The sequence below is a fragment of the Stenella coeruleoalba genome, assembly GCF_951394435.1.
Source record: "Stenella coeruleoalba genome assembly, chromosome: 15".
Taxonomy (NCBI): Eukaryota; Metazoa; Chordata; class Mammalia; order Artiodactyla; family Delphinidae; genus Stenella; species Stenella coeruleoalba.
In genome coordinates, this window is record NC_137161.1 from 43,976,899 (window position 1) to 43,999,659 (window position 22,761).

Consider the following 22,761-nt stretch of genomic DNA (forward strand, 5'->3'; position numbering starts at 1 on the left):
GTGGTGGGAATTTTAGGAAGAAACCCGCATATGCGTAGGATGGCCCTTTCGGCCACAGATCCTTGGCCTCAAATCACCATACGGCCTCTGGATCGTTACCCAGAAGAGGGAATTGGGGTCAGCACACCCGGAGGACCAGAATGTGGGCTCCGACTCGTAACGGTACCTAGTCCAGGCTCGTACTGCTCACTGCACGACAGGGCAATCAATCGAGATCCGAGTTGCTGGGGAAGGAATAGCGACATCATTCAGAAGCCAGCAGACCGAGCAGAGGGTAGACAAGTGTCCCAGAGAACCACCTTGCTGCGGTCTGGATGCTAGTTCCTTTTATAGAACAAAGAAAGGGGCAGGTGAGGAGGTAAGTTAAAATGACCATAAACTTATGGCCTTGAAAATATTACCTGGTCCGGCCAGACTCCAGAGAGGATGCCTTAATCTCTTCCTTCCTGCAACCATTCACATGTGGGCCTGGTCAGGAGGTTTCCTGGGAGCTAAACAAAGGTATTTTAGCTTAATATTCAGGCGTGGGAGGTGAGGTTCCAGGAGACGGGCCATTATGTATACTTTAAGCTATAGGCAGCATCCCTTTAGTCATTAACTTACAGCAAAAGCAGTAGAAAACAAAGATTAAAGTGAAAGAAACAGATCCAATATGGAGTCAGATTTGTTCTTCCCTGTTACAGTAAATGACGAGTAATATTAGCTGAGCGCTTGGCTTCTCGGTGGAGACAGCAGCCACCCAACACAGCGTTTGCCCTGGTGTCAGAATCTGCTGGGCCCAGCCCAGGTCCCACGGCCACACCTCTGGGAAGTGGACTTGCAGCCAAGATTCAGTGAGCAGCGCTTTTTGTGAAAATAAAAATGCATGGCAGGATGTGGGTGTATGCAGTCAACACATCAGCAAGGATTGCCTGTTCTGGAAACTTTGGTCAAGCTTGGTGTGGTACGTGGGTCCAAGCAGTGACTTCAGCTCCATCCTGCTCCAGCAGGACCCCGGGTCACCCACTGCGGCCCGAGGGCTTGGTGGCCTCCCAAGCGAAACCTCTGTCCACTGGGCGGGCGTCTAAGAGAAACAAAGCCGGACGTCCCTCGCATCCTTGACTGCTAAACACTTGGTGTTATTCTGAGACTGAGGGAGGACTAACTCCTGGCTCTGGGAGCACCTGTCTGACCTTCGGCCTGGCCTGGCCGCCCAGTGCTCAGGCTGCAATCACCCGAGGAGACTGAAAACTATGGACGCCTGGCAGTTACCCAGAAGCTCTGGGGGTGGGGGGGCGGTGCCTGACCCCAAATAGCACCCCTGGGGCCCTGCTGTGTGACAGGGGAGGACCTGTGGCTGGACCCTGAGGGACCCTTCCCAGAGACCTGGCTCTCAGGGATGTCCCCTCAGGCGAGCCGGGTGCCACCTCCTTTGTCCTGACCCCAGGGGAACCCATGGGCCACAGGGTGGGTTCAGGGGGCAGCTCATCCCACTGCTGCAGGACATGGAGATCACAGATGACAGAGAACGGGGTGGGGTGGGCAGGGAGGAAGGGAAGGAGGAGGCCTAAGGGGGGGGGTGGAGGGGGATTTGGGTGGTCAGCAGCGGGCAGGACCCGGCTGGACCTGGGTGCTAAATTGCCTGAATTTGGTCATTATGTTGTGATTATATATTTTTTTAAAGTCATTTTCTTAGAGGTACTTCTTTTTCAAGGAGAAGTATTTAGGCATAAAAGGCCATAATACTGTAACTTACTCTCCAAAGCGTCAGCAAGTAATTACGATTATAATATATACATGTGTACTTATAATTGTACTTTCCAGGCTCTTATAACAAGGCTGCCTTTCAAAATGCATATTTTCTTTCAAGAGATTGTTTCTAAGGGTTTATGAGCTAGAAAACCAAAGAATAAGGTTGCTTTGAATTGTGTATAAAGTAAGAGTTCATCCGCTCTGAATAATCTGGTGAATAAAGTGATGAACCTCTTGCCATCTAACTGGCCTGCACACAACATGGATGGACGTAGAGACTGTCATACGGAGTGAAGTAAGTCAGAGAAAGACACTTATGATATGTGATAAATGATATCACTTATATGTGGAATCTGAAAAAAGGGTACACATGAACTTGTCTACAAAACGGAAATAGAGTCACAGATGTAGAAAACAGACTTATGGTTACCGAAGGGGAAGGGTGGGAGGGATAAATTGGGAGACTGGGATTGACACATACACACTACCATATATAAAATTGATAACTAATAAGGACCTACTGTATAGCACAGGGAACTCTGCTCAGTACTCTGTAATGGGCTATATGGGAAAAGAATCTACAAAAGAATCTAAAAAAGAATCCTACAAAGACTAGCTACAAATCTAAAAATGTCACTATACTCCAATAAAATTTTTTAAAATTAATAATAATAATTGGCCTGCATAGACTCATTCTACCTTATTCTTGTATTCTTGGGTGGAGTTCGCTGGAGCAGTAGTTTCTGGATAAAGTGTTGCAATTTTAAAATAGTTTAGTAGTGATTAGAAAATTAAATGTTTTAGAACATTTCTTAGAAAATTTCAGATATTTTTTATGCAATTCAATTTTTGTAGTTTTATGCAATTCAAATTTTGTAGTCTGAGGGAAACTTGCAGTGATTCTTTGCCCAAAGTATAGAAGACTTGAAAAATATATACTTGCTTTTCCACGTGTTAACTTGCTTAGACAATCACGTTGGGTTTTAGTTTCTAAGTGTGCAGTTCAACCAAGCCTGGGAAGGTCAGAGGACTCCATTTCCTGGAATAAGGCAGGACAGGGATCAGACCAACCTCCCACTAGAAAAAACCAATGTCACTGACTCAAAAAATTTTTTAAATTTTTTAAAAGCCTCAAAGATTTGGCAAGATAACAAGAAACTAAGGTCCAAAATCAAAGGGGAGATGAGATCTCTGAAAGTTAAATGGTATCCTTAGAGTTGTCTTTGAACTAAGGGCATTTGCCAACTTGGGCAAACTTCAACTTTTAATTTTATACGTGTGTGTTTATGTGTGGGTACGTATGGGAGTAGATCAAGCAAACGCTAACAACTGGTATATATGTGTGTGTCAGTCAGGGCCCAGGCAGAGAAGCAGAACCAGAAGGAAATGCACGTGCAGAGGTTCAGGGTGAGGCACTGGCCTGCAGACAGGCAACAAGGCCACAGGGAGGGAGGCTGCTCGGGGACGCGGGGCTGGAGCTGCGGCCCCCGGGACAGGCAGGCCTCAGGCCTTTGGGCCTGATCTCAGGTGGCATCGGCCTGCAGCGGCTTGAAGCAGGGTTTCAGTTCCCGGCCAGAGACTGGGGTCAGGCCGAGGCAGTGAGAGCGCTGAATCCTAGCCACTAGACCAGTGGCCAGTGACAAGGCCCTGGCCCTTTGGCTTTGCAGAAAAGAATTCCCACAAAGACAGAAAGAAGTGAAACCAGTAAAGTGTTTATTAGGAGGAAAAAGAGTACAGTACGTGTGGATAGACACACAGGCGAACTCAGAGAGAGAGTCGTGCCCTCGTGGTAGTTTAAATCACTTATATGGGGCATTTCTTCTGGGTTTCCTTTGGCCAATCATCTTGCTTTGCCTGGTTCTCAGTCCATATTTGGTTTATCTCAGGATCCTGCCATGTGTGCAGGCGCCTCTCTTAGCCAAGATGGATGCCAGTGAAGAGGCCTATGGGTAGGTTGACATCAGTGACACACTCTCCCTTTTTGACCTTCAAGGACCTTTATAGTCGGAAAGGTCTCCTTGACTTCAAGGATGAGAAATATGTGGTCTCTTATCTTTTATCTGGGCGGGGCCCAGCCTCCTCTATTATCCTGCTGTTATGGAGTTTCTGTCCACAGGAGAGAAACTCCAGCTGCTCAGCCTGGGGCCCATTATCTCCTGCCTCAGACCTGCTGCGTGAAGCCCACTGGGTCATCCAGGACACCCTGCCCTCCCTCAAGCGAACCTACTAGGACTCTAACCACATCTAAAAAATACCTTCACAAACAACGCCAGGTCACACAGAAAACCCACCATCTACTTTTACAATTTTTCCATAATTTTGAAATCTTTCTAAATAAAAAGTCTCACGTGCTGAGCTGGGAGTTCCTTTCTCAGACCCGAGGGTCCGAAGGCCCGCCCTACTGGTCTGGCTGCACAATTCTGTCCCCACGTCCCTCACAGCCACACAAGGACCGGACCTTCCTCCCTTTAACCCCTGAGGAAATCAGCACACGCCCTCCCAGACAGGGCGCCAGGCCTCGGCCACGGTGCTTCTCGAAACTTGATGTGCGATGAATCACTTGTTCTTCAGGAAGAGGGAAAGCAGTGCAGGCCAGAAACTCAGATCCACCTAAAGAAAGGAAGCGAAGGAATAGCAGAAGGCAAAATAAACTCTTTCATTTTGCTTAGTTATTTTATTTTTCTCTCACCTTCCACAAGCTAACCTGAACCACAGGAACGCACTGGATGAACACGTGAGGATACAATCTCCTCCCAAAGTCAAACTCTGTGCTTTACCTTTATATTGCCATTTTTTTTTTTTTTTTTTTTTTTGGCTCATATCCCAGCCTTCCCAAATAGCCCTGTTTTCTCTTTGTTTCTTTTCCAACTTGCAGGATGACCTGAGTGTTTCACACGCAGGCACATGACCACAGTTGCCGTTGTTGTGAACGAGCTGGTGCCGCACCGTTGTGGCCCAGGGAGGTTGGAACCCCTGGTGACGCTCACAGCAGTCACGTCTGGCAGGGGACTCCGGCTAACACTCATTCCTCTTTGTAAAGACGCCCTCTTCTTGGATAAGCTGGACATAATCAGTGGCTGCCGCCTGACCCTGGGAGCCAGGCGGGCGTGGTGGGGACACCCCCTGGTTCCTCTTCATGTCACTGTCTCTGCCAGTTCTCATCTGCCTGTAGCCTCCGACCTCCGACTGTAGGGTGACCAAGAACAGCTCAGCGAGAAGCAGGTTTAGGCTCCTCAAGCACCTCAGGTACAGAAAACACGCTACGCTGGAGGGCAAGTAAGAACCACAGGAGGATGGAATTACGCTTTAAGCGCCAGCCGTTTCCAAACGAGCGTGTCCAGACCTGACCTCCCCGGATAACGGGCAGCTGCCTGCTGTGTGTCTCAGCCACAGAACACTGACCTCTCAGTAGATTTCATTTCCCCAAATTCCTGAGACATGAAAAACAACTGGTACCATGGACTGTTTTCTTTCTTTCTTTCTTTCTTTTTTTTGACTGTTTTCAATTGCACTTCTCTTTTTCCAGGTCCTTGGAGGGTTGTCCCTTCCCTGTCTTACTGAAAGAATGAACTCCAGTTCCATACGACTTAAGCTATAATGGGAGGAAATGGTGACATTTTCGCAAAAACAACAAAAACCAGTTTAAGAATGTTCATCCAGTTCATTCATTAATTCAGGTAATACTTACCCATATTATTATGGTCATGGGCCAGGCAAGGGGAATGGCAGTGAACAAAACAGACAGAAGTACCAAGCTTGGGACTTCCCTGGTGGTGCAGTGGTTAAGAATCTGCCTGCCTATGCAGGGGACATGGGTTCGAGCCCTGATCCGGGAAGATCCCACATGCCGCGGAGCAACTAAGCCAGTGAGCCACAACTACTGAGCCTGCCCTCTAGAGCCCGCGAGCCACAACTAACTGAAGCCCGCGTGCCTAGAGCCCGTGCTCCGCAACAAGAGAAGCCACCGCAATGAGAAACCCGCGCACCGCAACGAAGAGTAGCCCCTGCTCACCGCAACTAGAAAAAGCCTGAGCACAGCAACAAAGACCCAACACAGCCAAAAATAAATAAATAAATAAATTTATTTAAAAAAGAAAGAAAGAAAGAAATACCAGGCTTACATTCTGTGGGTAGAGATAGAAAAGAAAGAAATTATGTATCCACACATTCAGAAGGTGCGATGGGAAAAATAAACCAGGGAAAGGGGCTGGGGATGTGGAGAAGGGGACTCACAATTTTAAAATATGAGGTCGGGGAAGGTATCACTGAGGCGCTGACCCTGAAGTCACAGCCCCGACTGCAGTGGGGAACTCTGTGGGCACCAGCTTAGGGATGGGCAACATTAGAGGGGGGCGGTCTTTGGCCACCAAGTAGAAAGGCAATCAGATGAATTTGGAGGTAGGATTCTGGTACCAGTTACTGATTCTGGTCACCAGTTCAGAGGTGTGAGCTCTCCCCACAGCTAGCAATGCTCTGACACCAGCTGGGTGTCCTGCAATTCAACTCAATCCTGACACTGTCTATGTGGAGATGACGTCAGACACCACAGGATAAGGGCTCAGTCCCACCACTGACCCACTCACCCAGTTCAGAAGCCAGTTGCAAGATTGATTCAGCCTCCAGCCCCTCTCCCCCAACCCCAGGGTCGGGGGCGGGCAAGACTGAAAATTCCCATCCTCTAATCACATGATTAGACCTCCTGGAAACAAGCTCCCAGCCTTGGGTGGTGGCCCAAAAGGCATCTCGTTACGTAACGAAAGACACCTTTACGGCTCTCATCCCTTAGGAAACTGCAAGAGTTTTAGGAGCACTGTGCCAGAAAAAGGGATGGAGACTAAATATATATTTCTTATTATAGCTTTCCCCCAATATCCAAAAATAGAGCGTTCCTAGGAAACCTTTCATAGATGAAACATCATAGAGTGAAGAAGCTACTATATTAGGAAACATCTTGCTGACAGACGCACAAAATAAACGGAGGTAAAGCCCAGATGCTCACAGACACAGCTCACAGCTCTGGTGGCCGATGCTGAGATACTGAGTGTGGTTCCAGGGAAGGAGCTGGCAGGGCCGCTCCCACTCCTGGGGTGCAAGTTACCCCTACAAAGGCTCAATGGAAACAGATGCCGAACGCAATTTTCACATCTTGCCTTTTGTTGTAAAAGTGAAAATCCTCTTCAGATTTCCTTCCTTTAGCGAAAACAGGTCTTCCGTAAAAGCGAGGTGGCGTAAAGGAAACTTTGGAAAGCGGGGATCCCTGTGTAAATCACACCATCAAGGGGGTAAGGTGGCAGTTCTGTGCTGGAGACACAGAGTGGGAGTCGTGGGCATGGAGGATATTACAGCCGTGAGTGGATGCACCTCGAGGGAAGGCACTCTCAGAGGTGCTGGAGGCGCAGGGCTCCAGCTGATCCTGGCGGGGAGGCTGGACCAGGGAATTCTTCACCCCCAGACCAGCAAAGATAGGCCACGCTTCAGGTTTCTTGGAGTTCACAGCGAATCAAGACCACACGCTATTTCTGCAGCCATGGCCAGGTGCCTGGTGAGAGACTCAGGCAGAACCCGGAGCACGGGCCTCTGGGCATTCCCGCACCTGTGACAGTTTGCATCATGCGGTGTTGAAATACCTGTTACATGCCTTTCTCATCAGACCAGGATGTCTGGAGGGCAGGAGCCGAGCTTTTCCATCTTTAAAGTCAGTCTCTGACATCCTGTGTTCCATGGATGTTCTCGAAGTTGATGAGTGAATAAATAGCGCAGGCACGGAATTGATAACATTTTTCACGGAGGGTAAGTCCAAGGTGGAACCACCACGATGTGATCCAGCTAGGAAGGCTGCAGTCCCGGCACAGAGCTGCCCATCGCATGTCACCACTGAGGGTCTCGGGTCCAGCAAAGTGGCATTGAGGTCACCTGTACTCGTAAATATTCCCAAACAAAATAAAGCACAAAATGCTGCTTCTGACACTACTTGACCACCACCGCTTTCTTTTTGCTCCTTGGACCTGACTGAGTCAGGCACAGCTTTCTGGAGAATTATTTGGCAATCTGCATCCAAAAAAATCTTTGTAGCTTCTGACCCAGTCATTCCAATTCCAGGAAGAAAACATTCCGAAATACACACCAAGGAGCTTCCCTGGTGGCGCAGCGGTTGAGAGTCCGCCTGCCGTTGCAGGGGACACGGGTTCGTGCCCCGGTCCGGGAAGATCCCACATGCCGCGGAGCAGCTGGGCCCGTGAGCCATGGCCGCTGAGCCTGCACGTCCGGAGCCTGTGCTCCGCAATGGGAGAAGCCACAACAGTGAGAGGCCCGCATAACGCAAAAAAAAAAAAAAAAAAAAAAAAAAAAAAAAAAATACACACCAAGACTTTATTCCTATAGTAGTGTGTATCACAGTATTACTCATCCCAGGGAAAAAAATGGAAACAATCTAAATGTCTAGCATTAGAGAAAAAATTAAACTATGGAATAACTAGTTGAATAGGGAGCAGAACAGAGTTTTCAAAGACGATTAACTTCGCGAAAAACATTCACGACATAATGACAGTGAAAAACATGGCAGGAATTAGTCATCACATGACCTCCTGCACACATGTCCACAGAGGTACACACACAGTCACATATACACATGTAACTTATCTCCTTTACAGTTTTTTTTTATAACAAACATATTGTACTAATTTGATTAAACAAAAAACAAGAACTTTTATTTTCAAACACAGGGAAGCATTGGGAACATCTGCTCTTTGTCTTTTAAAATCAGGTTTTCCTCTACATTTTCAAAAAGTAAAACTAGCTTTGGGGATGGGGCGAGGAAGGGAAGGAAGTTGTTTCAGGTTGAAAAGAGAAGCTGCAGCAAACATTCTGAGTGACCGAGTCTTGCTGCCCTTGTCACTATAGCTGCGCCTGCATCCGGGGCCCGAGACACTCCTGAGACTCCTCTGGAGGGGCTCCCATGGCAGTCAAAGGCTGTCTTATAAACATACAACTTAAACAGCAGGGATGATCTCAGAAACATCAGGCTGAGTGGAAAAAGCCCCATACTGTAGAATTCCATTCAATGAACTTCCAGAATAGACAAAACTAATCTATATATTGTTTTAAAAATCAGTGAAGCATTGTCTCTGGGGGTGGGGACCCAAAGTGCCTGGGAAGGTGGGTGAGGGGACTTGCTGGGGTGATGGTCACATTCTGTAGCTGATAGGAGTTTGGGTTACATGCATCTGTCAAAATCAAGTGAATGGGGACTTCCCTGGTGGCGCAGTGGTTAAAAATCCACCTGCCAATGCAGGGGACACAGGTTCGAGCCCTGGTCCGAGAAGATCCCACATGCCACGGAGCAACTAAGCCCATGCACCACAACTACTGAGCCTGAGCTCTAGAGCCTGTGAGCCACAACCACTGAGCCCACGTGCCACAACTACTGAAACTCGTGCACCTAGAGCCCGTGTTCCACAACAAGAGAAGCCACCACAATGAGAAGCCCATGCACCACAACGAAGAGTAGTCCCTGCTCGCTGCAACTAGAGAAGGCCCACGGGAAGCAACGAAGACCCAACGCAGCCAAAAATAAATAAATTAATTAATTTAAAAAAAATCAAGTGACTGTTCACTTCAGATTTGTGCATTTCACCGTAGGTAAATTTTCCAACAAGTGAAAAAACTGTAAGTAAACATCAAGCTCCAGTTAATGCCCTGCAGGCATAAGTATTTCAGGTGTGTGTGTGTGAAATGCAATGATGTCGACAACTCCCTTTGAAATGCACTTCAAAAGATAGATTGGGGCTTCCCTGGTGGCGCAGTGGTGAAGAACCCACCTGCCAATGCAGGTGACACGGGTTCGAGCCCTGGTCCAGGAAGATCCCACATGCCACAGAGCAACAAAGCCCATGCACCACAACTACTGAACCTGTGCTCTAGAGCCCGCAAGCCACAACTACTGAGCCCGTGCGCCACCACTACTGAAGCCCGCGCGCCTAGAACCCGTGCTCCGCAACAAGAGAAGCCACCGCAATGAGAAGCCCGTGTGCAGCAATGAAGACCCAACGCAGCCAAAAATAAATGAATAAAATAAATAAATTTTATAAAAAAGATAGATTGATGGCTGAAGAGAAAGAAGGACAGGTGGACAGACAATGTGATAAAGTAAGGTGCAGTATCAGTGGTAGAATTTGGGTGGTGAGTATATGGGTGTTTTCGATGAAATCCTTCTAACTTGGTTGCATGTTTGAAAATTTCCATAATAAAATGTTAGGGGAAATGTACCCACCTCCTTCCCTGCACCCACCCCGCTTCTGCCTCTCTTTCCTCTCCCTTTTTTGGTTCTCCCCAGTCTCATAGGCCCAGACTTGGCAAGAGTATTTTCACCACGTTCCAGGCAAAACCTGGGGTCGGGCAGAGCACGGCCTGCCTGGCTTCTAGTGTGAAAGGAATATTATTCCAACACTTGTCCTCTGAGCCTGGCAGGAAGGGGGACAGAGGACACCTTGGAGGGGGCAGGGAGTGCCAGCTTTCACAGGCCACCCCACTGCAGATGGCTAAAGGAACGAGGTTGCACAAACACCCGGAGGGAAGTCAAGCAGTGACCACACCGAGGATCTGGAAAGGAAACGCTGACCGTCCAGAAGTGCCAAGGGGATTGCTAAACCCGGCTCAGAGCCACGCTGCTTTCCTCGTGGCTGGACTGAGGCCCAGAGAGACAGGGGGCATGGGAGACGACGCACAGGCGCCCGCCCTGGTCCCCAGACGCCCTTTCCCTCCCCCGACACCCCGGGCTGTGCTGCTTCCCCTGCACGTGGGAACTGCTCTGGTAAATGTGCCGCTTGAGAGGATAAATGGTAATTGACAACACAAGGCGAGGAGGGCCCTTTCCACGTGGACCTGAGCACAAGCTTCCAGAGGATTCTTTGCTCCCCCGTTAAGTGCAAAACAGCTATAGGCCACTGCGCTCACTCTGGCCCCTTCTATGGGGGCTGCCAACAGCCTTTACCTTGAGCATCGCGGTGTACCATTGCCATGGCATCAATCCCTAGCAGAGCCCTAAATGCTCTGCCCACACAGGCACACGGTGTGGGAGCATCTCCGTGTCTCCCCAAGTGGGGGTGGGAAAGGGGCACAGGGGGAAGGTGTGTGTAAGGGACCTCAGGGCTCAACCCCAGAGAACCCCGTGCCTCCCATGAGAGAGGTCCCTAATCTTTCCGTGTTAAGATGTCACAAAAACCCATGACTTGCTTGGTCTAAGCTACCATTGTGGACACCAAGTTTTAATTGCTCAAAGCCCTAGTGTTCAGAATCTCAACTCTTGGCCACTTGATGTGACCACTTACCACTTCGGGGGATGTTTTATGTGCTTGGTCATTTACTTATTGAAGTATTACTTAATATCCACTTATTATTGTTTATTGATTTCAGAGAACTGTCACTCCCTCACCTTAAATTCTCACTCTGCTAATTCAGATCACGAGATCAGCAGACACACACGCAGCCTTGTGGAAACATGGTTGGTTTGCTCTTCACCCGGCAGAAGGGAAACACACTCAACTCCTGGGCGGACGTGTCCCCTCCATGCTGCACTCGGTGGGTGGGTGCCGGAACCCCGTGCCTCACCTTGAGTTCACTGTTTCTCTCTGGGTTCCTGCTAGCTTATCCCAGGAGCTGCAGGCCCCAGAAACCAGGGCTTGGGCTGCTCTGTCATTTTCACCGTGCTTACACATCCCACTGAAGCCTGGCCATCTCTGTGTTTCCGACCCCCAGACCCTACAGTTAACAAAACGGCCGGCCTCACCAGACTTGTGACGTTTGCCGAGGTCATCCACACAGCTGGAGCAGAGGCCCAGCCTCATCCTGGCCTTCCCCTCCTTACCAGACTGTCCTGCAGGCTGCTCCGGTGGCTCCCCTGGGCACCCTGTGCTAGGATTGGAGATGTCGCTGTACCAAGACGCCTACCGCCAGTGTAATCAGCCTCCAGACGCACGTGTCACCGTTCAGGCCACCCCAACAGGCTCAAACCCACCACCGTGCTCCCATTCTCTGCTGCCCCGCACCTCCTCCGTGATGACGGACGGGAGGACCCCGCCCGTCTCTGCACAGCACACCTTCTGAGGCTGCAGCCGCAGCTGCCCCGTGTGGTGGGAAACCCCAGTGGGGATCAGTCCCTGCCCTTAAGAGACAGTCATGCCGCTCAGAAGTGCTGGCCGGGGCAGTCCACTCTGCCCTGCTCTGTGGAGCTCCCCTCTCTTCTAGTTCACTGAGAAAGCACCTCTCCTCCCTCATCGCACTGCAAAGGCACCCCTGCTGCACCTAGTGGGTGCCGTGACTTTTCTAGAGGCTCCTGAGTCAGAGCAGGGAGAGACCGGGGGGGAGGAGAGCGCAGAAGATGCCACCCCTCAGTGTGCCGCTTTGGCACGTGGAGTATTTGGAGCTGAAGGCAGTCAAGACGCAGCAGCCTCAGGAAAACTTTTACCTCCTCCTAAACGCCTCAAGAAATTTAGATACCGGACAGAGAGACGCTACCAGAGACATGTTTTTATCTGCAAGAGTCATCTGTGTGGTAGGGCTGACATCTGACCCTCGAGCATCTCCTCGTCTCATCTTCCTGTGGGTCCCATCGGCTCCGTTCGAAGCCCCAGGCCCCCATTCCTTAGATCAGGGCGGCTTACGAGCTTCAACTACCTGACTGCCTTTGTGGCGCATCTTCGTGGGGCTCCTAAATGTATACAGTTAAATTTATTCTTCTCCTGTTAATCTGTCTTATGGCGATTTAATTATTAGACCAGCCAAAGAACCTAGAAGCGTACAAGGAAACATTTCTTGCCCCTACAGTTATAACTGGGCCTCAGGCAACAGGGTCTCAGAAACACTGAACGTGAATATTCGTAACTGATATCTTTCAGGGTTCCATGCCGGCTCCCTGCTGCTCCAGCCCCAAGGCCACAGCGGCTCTAGGATGATGCCTTGTTGCCTTGACCACTCCCGGGAGAGTTCCTCTGTGTTTGCTCCAAGGGCCCAGAGGCCTCCTGATGTTTCTGCCACCGTCTCCATAGGTCATCGGTCACTGGGCCACCTTCAGGCACACAGGGTGCAGGTAAGAGAATAGCCTTCCCCTCCACTCCCAGGGCCATGCTCAGGCCCAGACCTGCATGGTCCTGGGCTGGAGGGTCTGGTAGCCCACACAGTACCCAGCTGACCACGTCCTCTCAGCCCGGGGAGAAACAGAACCAATAATTAGGTTAACCCAACAATAGAGGAGGCTCAAAAATGATGCTCGAAACCCGGATGCACACACTGCATGAGGCCATTTGCAGAAAGTTCAAGGAGAGGCAAAGCCCTAGTCCACAGAGACAGATGTGTGCATCACCCAGAGCCAGGAGCATGCGCAGGATGGACCACAGAGAGGCAGGAGGAAATGTTCTAGAGCTTGGTGGGGCGGTACTACTGGTGTATGCACGTGCTAAAATCCCTCAGTCTGGACACATAAAATAAGGCATTCATCGTATGGGCATCATACCTCATTCAAGTTGATTTTTAAAAATCAAGAAAGGTTTCCAAGCAGTGGACAGAAGACCAGAGCCAAGCATGCACCTCCCTGAGGGGACAAGCAGCTGCCCCTCCCCCACTGGCCAGGTAAGGGTCATCCTCACCCCTCCACCTGCATCCCCCACCCACAGTAGGGCGCATACAGCTGCCAGGGTGAGATTCCAGGTCATACCCCTTCCCTGCTTAAACACCAGCCGCTTTGCTTCCTGTCCCTAGAGCAGGCCGGCCGAGCCCCACCACAGGGCCTTTGCACTGGCTGCTCCCTCTGCCTGATGCTCTCTTCCTTTGTGTCTGCAGGACTTCCTGCCCTTTAGGTAGGTTTCAGCCTAAATGTGTGTCGCCTCAGAGGCATCCCTGACTGGGGTCCATCTCTATTTCACCCTTCACTTCGCTTCCAACAAAGCCCCTGTAGCTCCCTGATCTTAATTACTGATCACTACCCTCCCCCCTACACCCCCTAACGCCGGGCTGGGCAATGCCACAGCCACGCTTGGAGATGAGGTCAGTCCACACTGACGCCTGCTCTAAGGATAAAATGTACACACACAGAAGATTGTAAGATATGTCATTCACAATTGCTTGCATCTGCTGAAATAGTATTTTGGATATATTGGGTTAAACAAAAAGTATTGTTTTTATATGCTTGTTTCTTTTTGCTCTTTTTTTTGTGTGTGTGTGTGTGTTACGTGGGCCTCTCACTGTTGTGGCCTCTTCCGTTGCAGAGCACAGGCTCAGCGGCCATGGCTCACGGGCCCAGCCACTCCGCGGCATGTGGGATCCTCCCGGACCGGGGCACGAACCCGCGTCCCCTGCATCGGCAGGTGGACTCTCAACCACTGCGCCACCAGGGAAGCCCACTTTTTGCTCTTTTTAATGTGTCCCCTAGCTAATGTAGTTATGCAAGCGTTTGTCTTATGTTTCCATCAGGTAGGGGCTCTACCACCTGGAGTCCCTGGCCCCCGGGTCCCCCGTCCACACTCCATCCACAGGCCCCAGACCCTCTGGCCAGGGAGCAGCCCCAGAAAGGTGTGCCAGCTGAATAAATAAATGAGCTGTGAGAAAGAGAACCCGATGCGCTTTTCTCAAATAAAGGTTAATTCATTTATGTTTGGCAAAGAAGTTCCCCCAGGACGGGGCGCACACGAGGTCTTCCTTCGTCTGCCTCGGAAGGCTGCAGTCTTGTGCGCTGGGGACTCCTAGACGCGGACAGCCGAGGGGGGGCCGAGAGACGCCCCTTCCCCCTTTCAGACCAGGAGGCAGAGCTCGGGGTTACAAGCATCGCCGGCCTCAAGGAGGTGACACCTTCTGCGAGATCGGGGTGAGCCGGGCTGAGGAGCGCGGGAGTGGGAAAACGGGACTCGGAGAGGAGGACCGGGACTGGGAAAGAGTGAGCCGGGTCGGGCGGGTAGAGAAGCGAGAGGAGGGGCAGGATTGGGGGAGGGGCGGGACTAGGGCGGAGGACAGGGGCGGGCGGAGGACAGGGGCGGGCGGAGGACAGGGGCGGGCGGAGGACAGGGGCGGGCGGTGGGGAGGGGCGGAAGAGGAGAAGCCAGGCGGGCGGGGGCGGGGCATCCGGGGCAGCCCAGGGATAAAGACTCGGTGGCTGGCTGGGCTGTGCTCCTGTCACCGGATCGCTCTTCGGCTGCAGCTCCGTCCGCCTCCGAGAGATCATGGCCGGATCCCCGCGCACCCCGCTGCTTCTGCTGGCCGTTTTGGCCCTCGCCCTGGCCCTGGCCCTGGCCGTGAGCCCTGCGGCAGGGCAGGGCGCCAGAAAGAAAGGCCTGGTGGGCGGCCTGATGGAGGCGGACGTCAACGAGAAGGGCGTACAGGAGGCGGTGTCCTTTGCCATCACAGAGTACAACAAGCAAAGCAACGACGCCTATCAGAGCCGCGCGGTGCGCGTAGTGCGCGCCTTCAAGCAGGTGCGTCCAGTCTGGGAGGGGGCACAGGGCCGGGATGCGGGGGCCGGGGAGGGGGCGCGGAGCCCCGGGTGCAGGGGCTGGGGGCGCCGGGCCAAGCTACAAGGCAGGGGCGCCGGGGCCGGGCAGCCCTGAATGCGGGAGGCCGGCCCCCGAGAGGGCGTGGCCTGCGCGCTCACCAGCCCCGCCCCCCCAGCCCTCCCAGCTCTCGGGAGGGCAGCTCCCAGCCCCTTGAGGCCCCGGGGGATCGCAAAGGACGCGGACGGACTTCTCACCCCCGCGCAGCCCCCGACCTTTTCCGGCGCTCGCAGCCCTTCGCGAGACCGGCCGGCCCTGTCGGTCGGCGCTGGGGTCAGGGCCCAGCCTCCTGGGACCCGGGGGCTTGGCGCGAGTTGTCAACTAAATGACCCCAGGCGAGGTAAAAACAGACCCACACCTGTCTGTCCTCCTGGCTCTGCCACTGAATGCCCTTAAGCACTTTTTCCTTTTAACTTTTTATTTTGACATGATTTCAGACTTAAGAAGCAGTAGCAAAAAGAGCACATACGATCACTGTAGATTCTTCACCCAGATTCTTCAAACGTTAAAAAGTTGACATAGTTGCTTGATCCACCTCATCCCCACGTACACGTGTGTAGGGATGTATATATGCATTTATTTTTCTGAACCCTTTGAAGGTAAACACTTTTGTGTATATTTCCTGAAAACAAGGTTATTTTCTTCCATAACCACAATACAGTTTTGAAAAGCAGGACTCTTTAATACACAGGCCTTATTCAGATGCCCCTGATCGTCCCACTGTGTCCTTTATAGCCAAGGACACTCCCAGGCCACACGATGCAGCCACTGTCCTGCAGCCCCTTTTACTCTGGAGCAGCCCCTGGGTTGTCTCATGACCTTGGCGTTGTTTCTGAAGGGTCCAGCCAGTTGTGGCTCAGACTGTCAGTGGGTTTGGGCTGGCCTGATGTTTCCTCGAGATGAGAGAGCCTCAGGTCACACAGAAGAGGCATGCTCCCCTCTGAGCCTCCTGTCAGCAGATGCCACTAAACGTACCTGGCCACCATGTGGTCGTGTAGCGGCATTGGGGACAGACACTCTGAACATCCTCCAGGGCACCCGGAGGTCATCAGCAAACAGACAAGTCCGTGAGTTGGCCCGTGGTGTCCAGTGTGTCCCAGAGCAGGGGGTCTGGCGTAAGAATACAAAGCTTCCTGGACCGTCGCTTCCGCCTGCAGGTCACATGCATGGGAGCAGCCTCTGGGCTGTGACATCTCACTCCCACCCTGAGATGGGCACGCGGTCGCTGACAGCCTGACCTCTGCCTCTGTCAGCCTGCCTGGGGTTCTGGCCAGATAAGGAGCCCACTGTCAGAGTTGAGAAGCGGGCAGGAGGGAGAGTTAGGACGGACTACAGGGCCTTGCGCTGGTCCTTGAAGGAAGGCTAGAATTTAGACCATCCGGCCTGCATCCCTTTGGAGAGCAGGACGCAGCCACACAGCACCGAGAGTGTGGTCCTGCATGCCAGCCATAGGGCTCCCTGCCGCCTTCTCTTGACACTTCAGAAGATGGGTCACGACCAGACCCATTTCTCCTCCTGCAGCAGTGGGCTGGTGCTGTCCCCTTCGGATAGGACCTGCTCTCTCCATTCACCAGGTCCCCTCCAGCCTGCTCCTCTCCAGTGTGACACTAGCTCACTGGCCACATGGGGAAGCTGACAGCAGAGGGATCATGGGTCTACCAGGTGGGGTCCGGAGCCTGGTCCCTGGCCCCTCATTCCGTGTTTCTCCAGGTTCTAACGAAGCATGTCTGGGATGCCTGTGTGAAGCCAGAGTTCACGTCTATTCTGTAATCTCAAGTGTAAAAGGCACGCAATATATGACACACTTGAGAAATATTCCCGTCAAAAACGACACCTAAGAGGAAGGCATTCCAGGCGGTCTTTTATTGGCCTAAACGTCCGCGAACGTGAAGCTCTCATTTTCTTCTGTTCTGGGAGGGAATAAATAAACCTGGGCTACATGCAGGGAATGGGATGCTGTGGGCTCCGCCCTGGGGACTGGAGTTCAGCGTACGTGTAATCACCAGGCAGCAGCTTTCCTGCGGATGCAGTGTGGACTCTTGACACAGGGCCACCATCTTGCGCTCAGTCCCCTCCCTGGTCCTGGGCGCTGGCCAGTTGCTTGCCTGTACCCAGGCTGGCTCCTCGGAGCTGTGCCTTCTGTTCCTGGACCCAGTTAGAGCGTTGGTCCCTGGCTTCCCCCTCTGTGTCCCTGTGGGAGATGCCTTGTTGGAGCAGCTGGTAAACAAGTTTCGGGGAGGGCCTGGGGCACAGCGGCCGTCAGGAGGCGGCTGTGCTTCCTGGGTGTGGCTCTGGCAGCCTGTGAACGCGGGGAGCGGTGGGAAGAAGGTAACCACGTGTGTGCAGCCGGCAGGTGTTGGTAAGGGTGTGTGCTCTCTCCGTGTCCAGGTTGTGTCCGGGATGAACTACTTCTTGGACGTGGAGATTGGCCGAACCACGTGTACAAAGTCCCAGGACAACTTGGACAACTGTCCCTTCCATGACCAGCCACAACTGAAAAAGGTTCGTGCCTGATGGGAGCAGGGGTTGGGGTGCCCATGGGGGCGCATCGCGGGTGCCTGCCGGGGCTGTGAGGGGAAGGGTATGTGTGTGCACGTGACTGCTCTGGCTTTATGGGGTTTTAGCTGGGGAATTGGGGCACCGTCTGCTTTGGGGATTGTTGCCTGCGGGATGGAGGACCCAGCTGCGGGTGTTTGCTGGGAAGGGAGAAAGGGCCCTTTAATCCCAGCCTCGCGCCCCCATCCCCGGGCAGATTAGAGGGAATTGGAGGCCTGTAACCGGCCCACCATGCCACCTGCTCACCAAAGGCCAGACTCTCCCAGGGGCTTGGCTGGTTCTCAGGGGTCTCGGCCCCAGGGAGGGCTGCACTCCTTTGTCACCCCTCCCGGGCCCCACCTCTGCAGGGGCTTTCCTGGACCTGGGTCCCAGCCCCTGGGTCCTCCCCTCTGGTCCTGTCTCAGTGCCAGCCTGCTGGGGGTGGGGGCTGGGGCCAGTGCACTTGCCTCTTTAAGTGTAACCCTGACCAACCATCCCTCTCTTCCCTTTCGCAGCAAAAGCTTTGCAACTTCCACGTTCACGTCGTCCCCTGGTTGAACACCATCTCCCTGATGAATTTCAGCTGCCAGGATGAATCGGGGACTGGGCATCAGGCAGGCCGCTGACTGCCTCTCACTCACGCCCCCCCAGAGCGCTCACACCTCCCTCCGATGGGTGACCCGCCTGGTGGATGTGCCCTCCGTGTGCCGTCCCAGCAGACACGCAGAGAAGGCTCCTTGGGCATTTTTGGTACGGCTAAGGGGCTCTAACTCATTTCTTTCTTCTAATTGCTTTCCAAGTGAACCAAATGCCCTCGCTCTGCTATTTTACTCAATAAAAAAGTAACAGCAGCTACTCCTCGAGTTGCTCACTGTCTCGGGCGGTGCAGCGGGAAGGATCTAGGCAGTTACTTTATGAAGGCACCCCGTCTCGCTGGCTCTGAGGGCAGGCAATGGGGAGGGGCGGGGAGCGGGCGTGGCAGGCGAGCTGGGCCTTCAGCTCTCGTACTCCTGATAATCGGACAAGGGAGAGGAGGGGGGACCTAAGCTGCTGACCCCAGAGACTCAGCTGCTGTGTCTGCAAATGAGTCAGACTGTGTGCTGGGGCTAGACAGGAGGCTGGGGAGGTGATGGAGCCTGAGACCTGAGTCACCCTCCGAGGGGCTGCACGTGTGCTGAGCTGATCAGACTCCTGGGATGACTCTCACTGGTCACGTTCCCTAGAAGCAAAATAATGATTTAACGTCTACCTCTTTCCACAAACAACTTCGGGTACCTACGAAAAAACAAAGACCAAAAGTATGTGTAACTGATGGAGTGAGGGAATACGGGTCAGAATCAAGGTCAAACAAGGTCGGAATTGGGAATTCAATAGCGTGAGAGCAGGCCTTCTCTGATACATTTCGGGAGCCGTGGAATCCACAAGGATTTTGCCGATTTACACCCCTCCTTCTGTTCTCTGGGCTCCTAGATAAAACGGGTCTTAGCGCAGAACTCCACGTAAGGGGTGTAGAACTTGAGACACATAGTGGGCCTTCTTCTTTCCCTAAGGACTGTATAATTAATAGGCAATGTCCCCTCTTAGTGTCACCATCGTTCTGCAGCAGAGTGGATATTTAGTGCCCCAAGCTGGGAACAACGCCGCTCCCTGCACTGTCCTCAACGTTGACCGTTCACTACCGAGGGTGACGCTTCCTCTGTTCCCAGATGCCCACCATGCTCATGTCAGCGTTGCCCAGCCCTCCTGTCGTGTTGCAGTGACCACAGAAGGCGAAGGGACAAAGGGAGCTCACCTAGATGACTCCAAGGCTGGCACCTCAGGTGCCACAGCTGCACCTGCAGAGCTAGAACCGGGACACCAGGAAGAGGGTGGGGACCGTCCCCTTCCACCTGCCGCCCCCTGACTCACCGGGCCCCAAGGGCTTCCCCCCCGCCCCGCCGCCCCCCATCTCTGTCTTCACCGAGCGCACAGCAGAGCCTTCTCACCCCAGACTTGACTTAACAGAAGGGCTTTGGGATTCAAGGAGTGAGGCGCTGTCTGCAGGCCTGGCACGGGCCAGGTTTGGGCCTGGGGCTGGGCCCTGCAGGGGATCCTGGGACTTGTGGACACAGAAGTGGTGGCCTGGGGCAAAGGCCTCCCTGCAGAGACTCTCCTCCTGGGTGGAACATCTTGCCTTTCCACAAGCAGCCAGCAGCTAGGCCGATTTCCCATAAAGTCATCCCTTTGTGACGCTTCCAATGCCCTGTTCGTCGTGGAAGTCTGGGCAGCAGCGTCGGGGTGTGCTCTTCTTGGCTCACCTGCTTCTCCCACCACCTAGCCCCCGCTTCCGCAGCCCACACTGCAGGGTTCAGGCCGGTGCCACCCCAGGTGGGACAGGGGGTGGGACAGTGTGACTGGGAGGCCTCACTGACCAGGAGGTCACCCAGACCGGTGTGTCTAGGTAGGAAGCACAGACCCTGAAACTTTCATCTGCACAGTTGTACTTTGTTTTTTTTTTTCTTTTTGCGGTACGCGGGCCTCTCACTGTTGTGGCCTCTCCCGTTGCGGAGCACAGGCTCCGGACGCGCAGACATTGCGCAGCAATGGCTCACGGGCCCAGCCGCTCCGCGGCATGTGGGATCTTCCCGGACCGGGGCACGAACCCGCGTCCCCTGCATCGGCAGGCGGACTCTCAACCACTGCGCCACCAGGGAAGCCCTGCACAGTTGTACTTTTATGCTTGTTATTTTAAACGTAAATATAAGTGTGGTTAAAAAGCAGAATTCAACTGAGTGAGTTTGAAGGTCTTGGCTTTATCCAATGGCTCATGAATGTGGCAGGATCGCATAGAGCAACCTGAAGGGCACGCAGAGGAGCCCTAGAGCATGCAAGCTGCTATAGAAAGGAGGGTGGGTGAGGAGGTCAGCCAAAGAAAAGGGCTATTCTGGGCCTAGACATCTTTGGGAGGAAGGGGAGCAGGAAAGGCATGGGTTTTACCGTGCAGGCTGCCTCTTCTTCCTCCGGGGATGGGGAGGCCCCACGTGACAGGTGACCTCATCGTGCTGAGCAGAAAATCCCATGCTGTTCAGATGACATTTCTGGGGAAGGTCAAGACTGCACTTAGGTGAGGTGTTAAATCTAGGTTTTGTATCCTGGGTTTAGCACATGTGACGCCACCGGGGGGCTGTGGGTTTTCTCTTTGTGTATAATTGAAGTGAAACTATTCATGTAAGTAGATTTAGCACAGGGCGTGGCTCTGGATGAAGCTCATTGATCTAACTACATTTTATAGTGGTTTAAAACGTTGACACTCCTTGCATTGAGAGGTGGGGTCCGTAAGCTGCCTCTTCACTCTAGGTGGGCTTGTGACTCCTTCAACCGAAAACTGCAGAAGAAGTGGCCCTGTGACCTTCAAGCTGCAGAGGAAGCTTCCTTCCCCCAGCTCCCTCAGACACTTGCCTTGGGGGAAGCCATGGGGAGAGGTCCCCGGGGTGCCCACCGGACAGCCCCAGAGGAGCTCCCAGCCAAAGCCGGCATCACCGGCCGCCACGTGAGTGGGCCACCATGGATGTCCAGCCCACCTGGACATCCAGCCCTGGTTGTCACCTGATTGCAGTCACGAGACAGCCCCAAGCAAGAGAAAATGGTTCTTATACCGCACCTAGTGTTCAAGGGATGTGTCACATGGCGGTGGGTCCGGGGCAGGTGCGTGTGGAGAGCACACAGGCACAGAAGGGGTGATGCCCAGGGAGGCTGGGTGAATGTCCCACTGGCCACATGGCCTCCAGCTCCCGCTGTGTTGAGCCTCAGGTGTCATTCTGGGGTGGAGGGAGGGGCAGTAGAGCTCCTTCCTCGTGGGGTCGCGGGAATCCCGTGTGTTCATGTCTGTAAACACCTAGAACAGTGCACAACACACGAAGCCACTGAAGTTTGTCACATTAATGCATCTCAGGTCTCCAGTCAGAATGTCAACAGACTTTAGTTTTAGGTGGTGTCTTACAAGAGTCTAATGTCATTTTTTCAAATGAGGTGATTAGCCTTTTTTTTTCCTGTGAATTTTCCAAGAACTGCTTCAAAAGATGAGGTTTTTCGTTCCCACAGCATAGGGGGTCACTTTCTGTATCTCAGTGCTAAATCTAGCTGGTTCATTTTTCTGTGCCAACTACTGCATTTTAATACAATGTTTTCATATCCACTGGGTAAGAGCCATCCTCTTTATTCTTTTCTAAATTTGATTTCCAAATATGTTGTATTTATTTATTTCTAAATATGTTGTATCTATTTTTTTTAATTTTCAAACAGGTTCTGATCCTCTCTCGTGACTCTGGGCAGTGGCCACAGCTCCCCGTCAGCCCCGTGGACACAAGGGTGAACAACCGACACACTTACAACCATTCTGGACCCAGACAACCACTCTGTTTTTCACTTTCAGTACCGTATTCAATACATTACATGAGAGAGTCAACACTTCATTATAAAATAGGCTTTGTGTTAGATGGTTTTGCCCAACTGCAGGCTAATGTGAGTATTCTGAGCACATTTAAGGTGGGCTAGGCTAAACTCCAATGTTTGGTAGGTTAGGCGTATTAGATGCAGTTTTGACTTATGATATTTCAACTTACGATGAGTTTATCAGGCTGTAAGCCCGCTGTAGGTTGAGAAGGTCTGTATCCCCTTTCTGTGGATCATTTCTTGACTTATTTGATTCTAGCTGGTTTGGGTCGTGGAGACTCCGGCTCAGGCATGCTCTCCAAACCATGGGCATTGTTTTGTTTCTAATAATAATTTTTGTCTCCCTAATTCACTGTGTTCTCTTGGAAGTTTTAAATGCATGTGGGCAGCCATTGACCAGGCGATAGTTGGTCTCTTGCGGACTAAAAGACGAAAGAGAACAGGGGACGTGACCGGCTCCAAGAATACGAGCTTGACATCCTCTCCTGTGAGCACCACACTGAGACCCAAGGAGGCAATGGTAACTGAGTCA

General features: G+C 52.5%; 1 protein-coding gene across 1 annotated transcript; it reads left to right on the forward strand.

Annotated features, from left to right (window-relative positions):
• Window positions 1-14,832: 14,832 nt before the first annotated feature.
• Window positions 14,833-18,653, forward strand: LOC307198322 (cystatin-C-like). Its single transcript, XM_079945170.1, has 3 exons — window positions 14,833-15,188; window positions 17,652-17,765; window positions 18,314-18,653. The coding sequence occupies exons 1-3, from the start codon at window positions 14,937-14,939 to the stop codon at window positions 18,422-18,424; spliced, it is 477 nt and encodes a 158-aa protein (XP_079801296.1). The 5' UTR covers window positions 14,833-14,936; the 3' UTR covers window positions 18,425-18,653.
• Window positions 18,654-22,761: the final 4,108 nt, after the last annotated feature.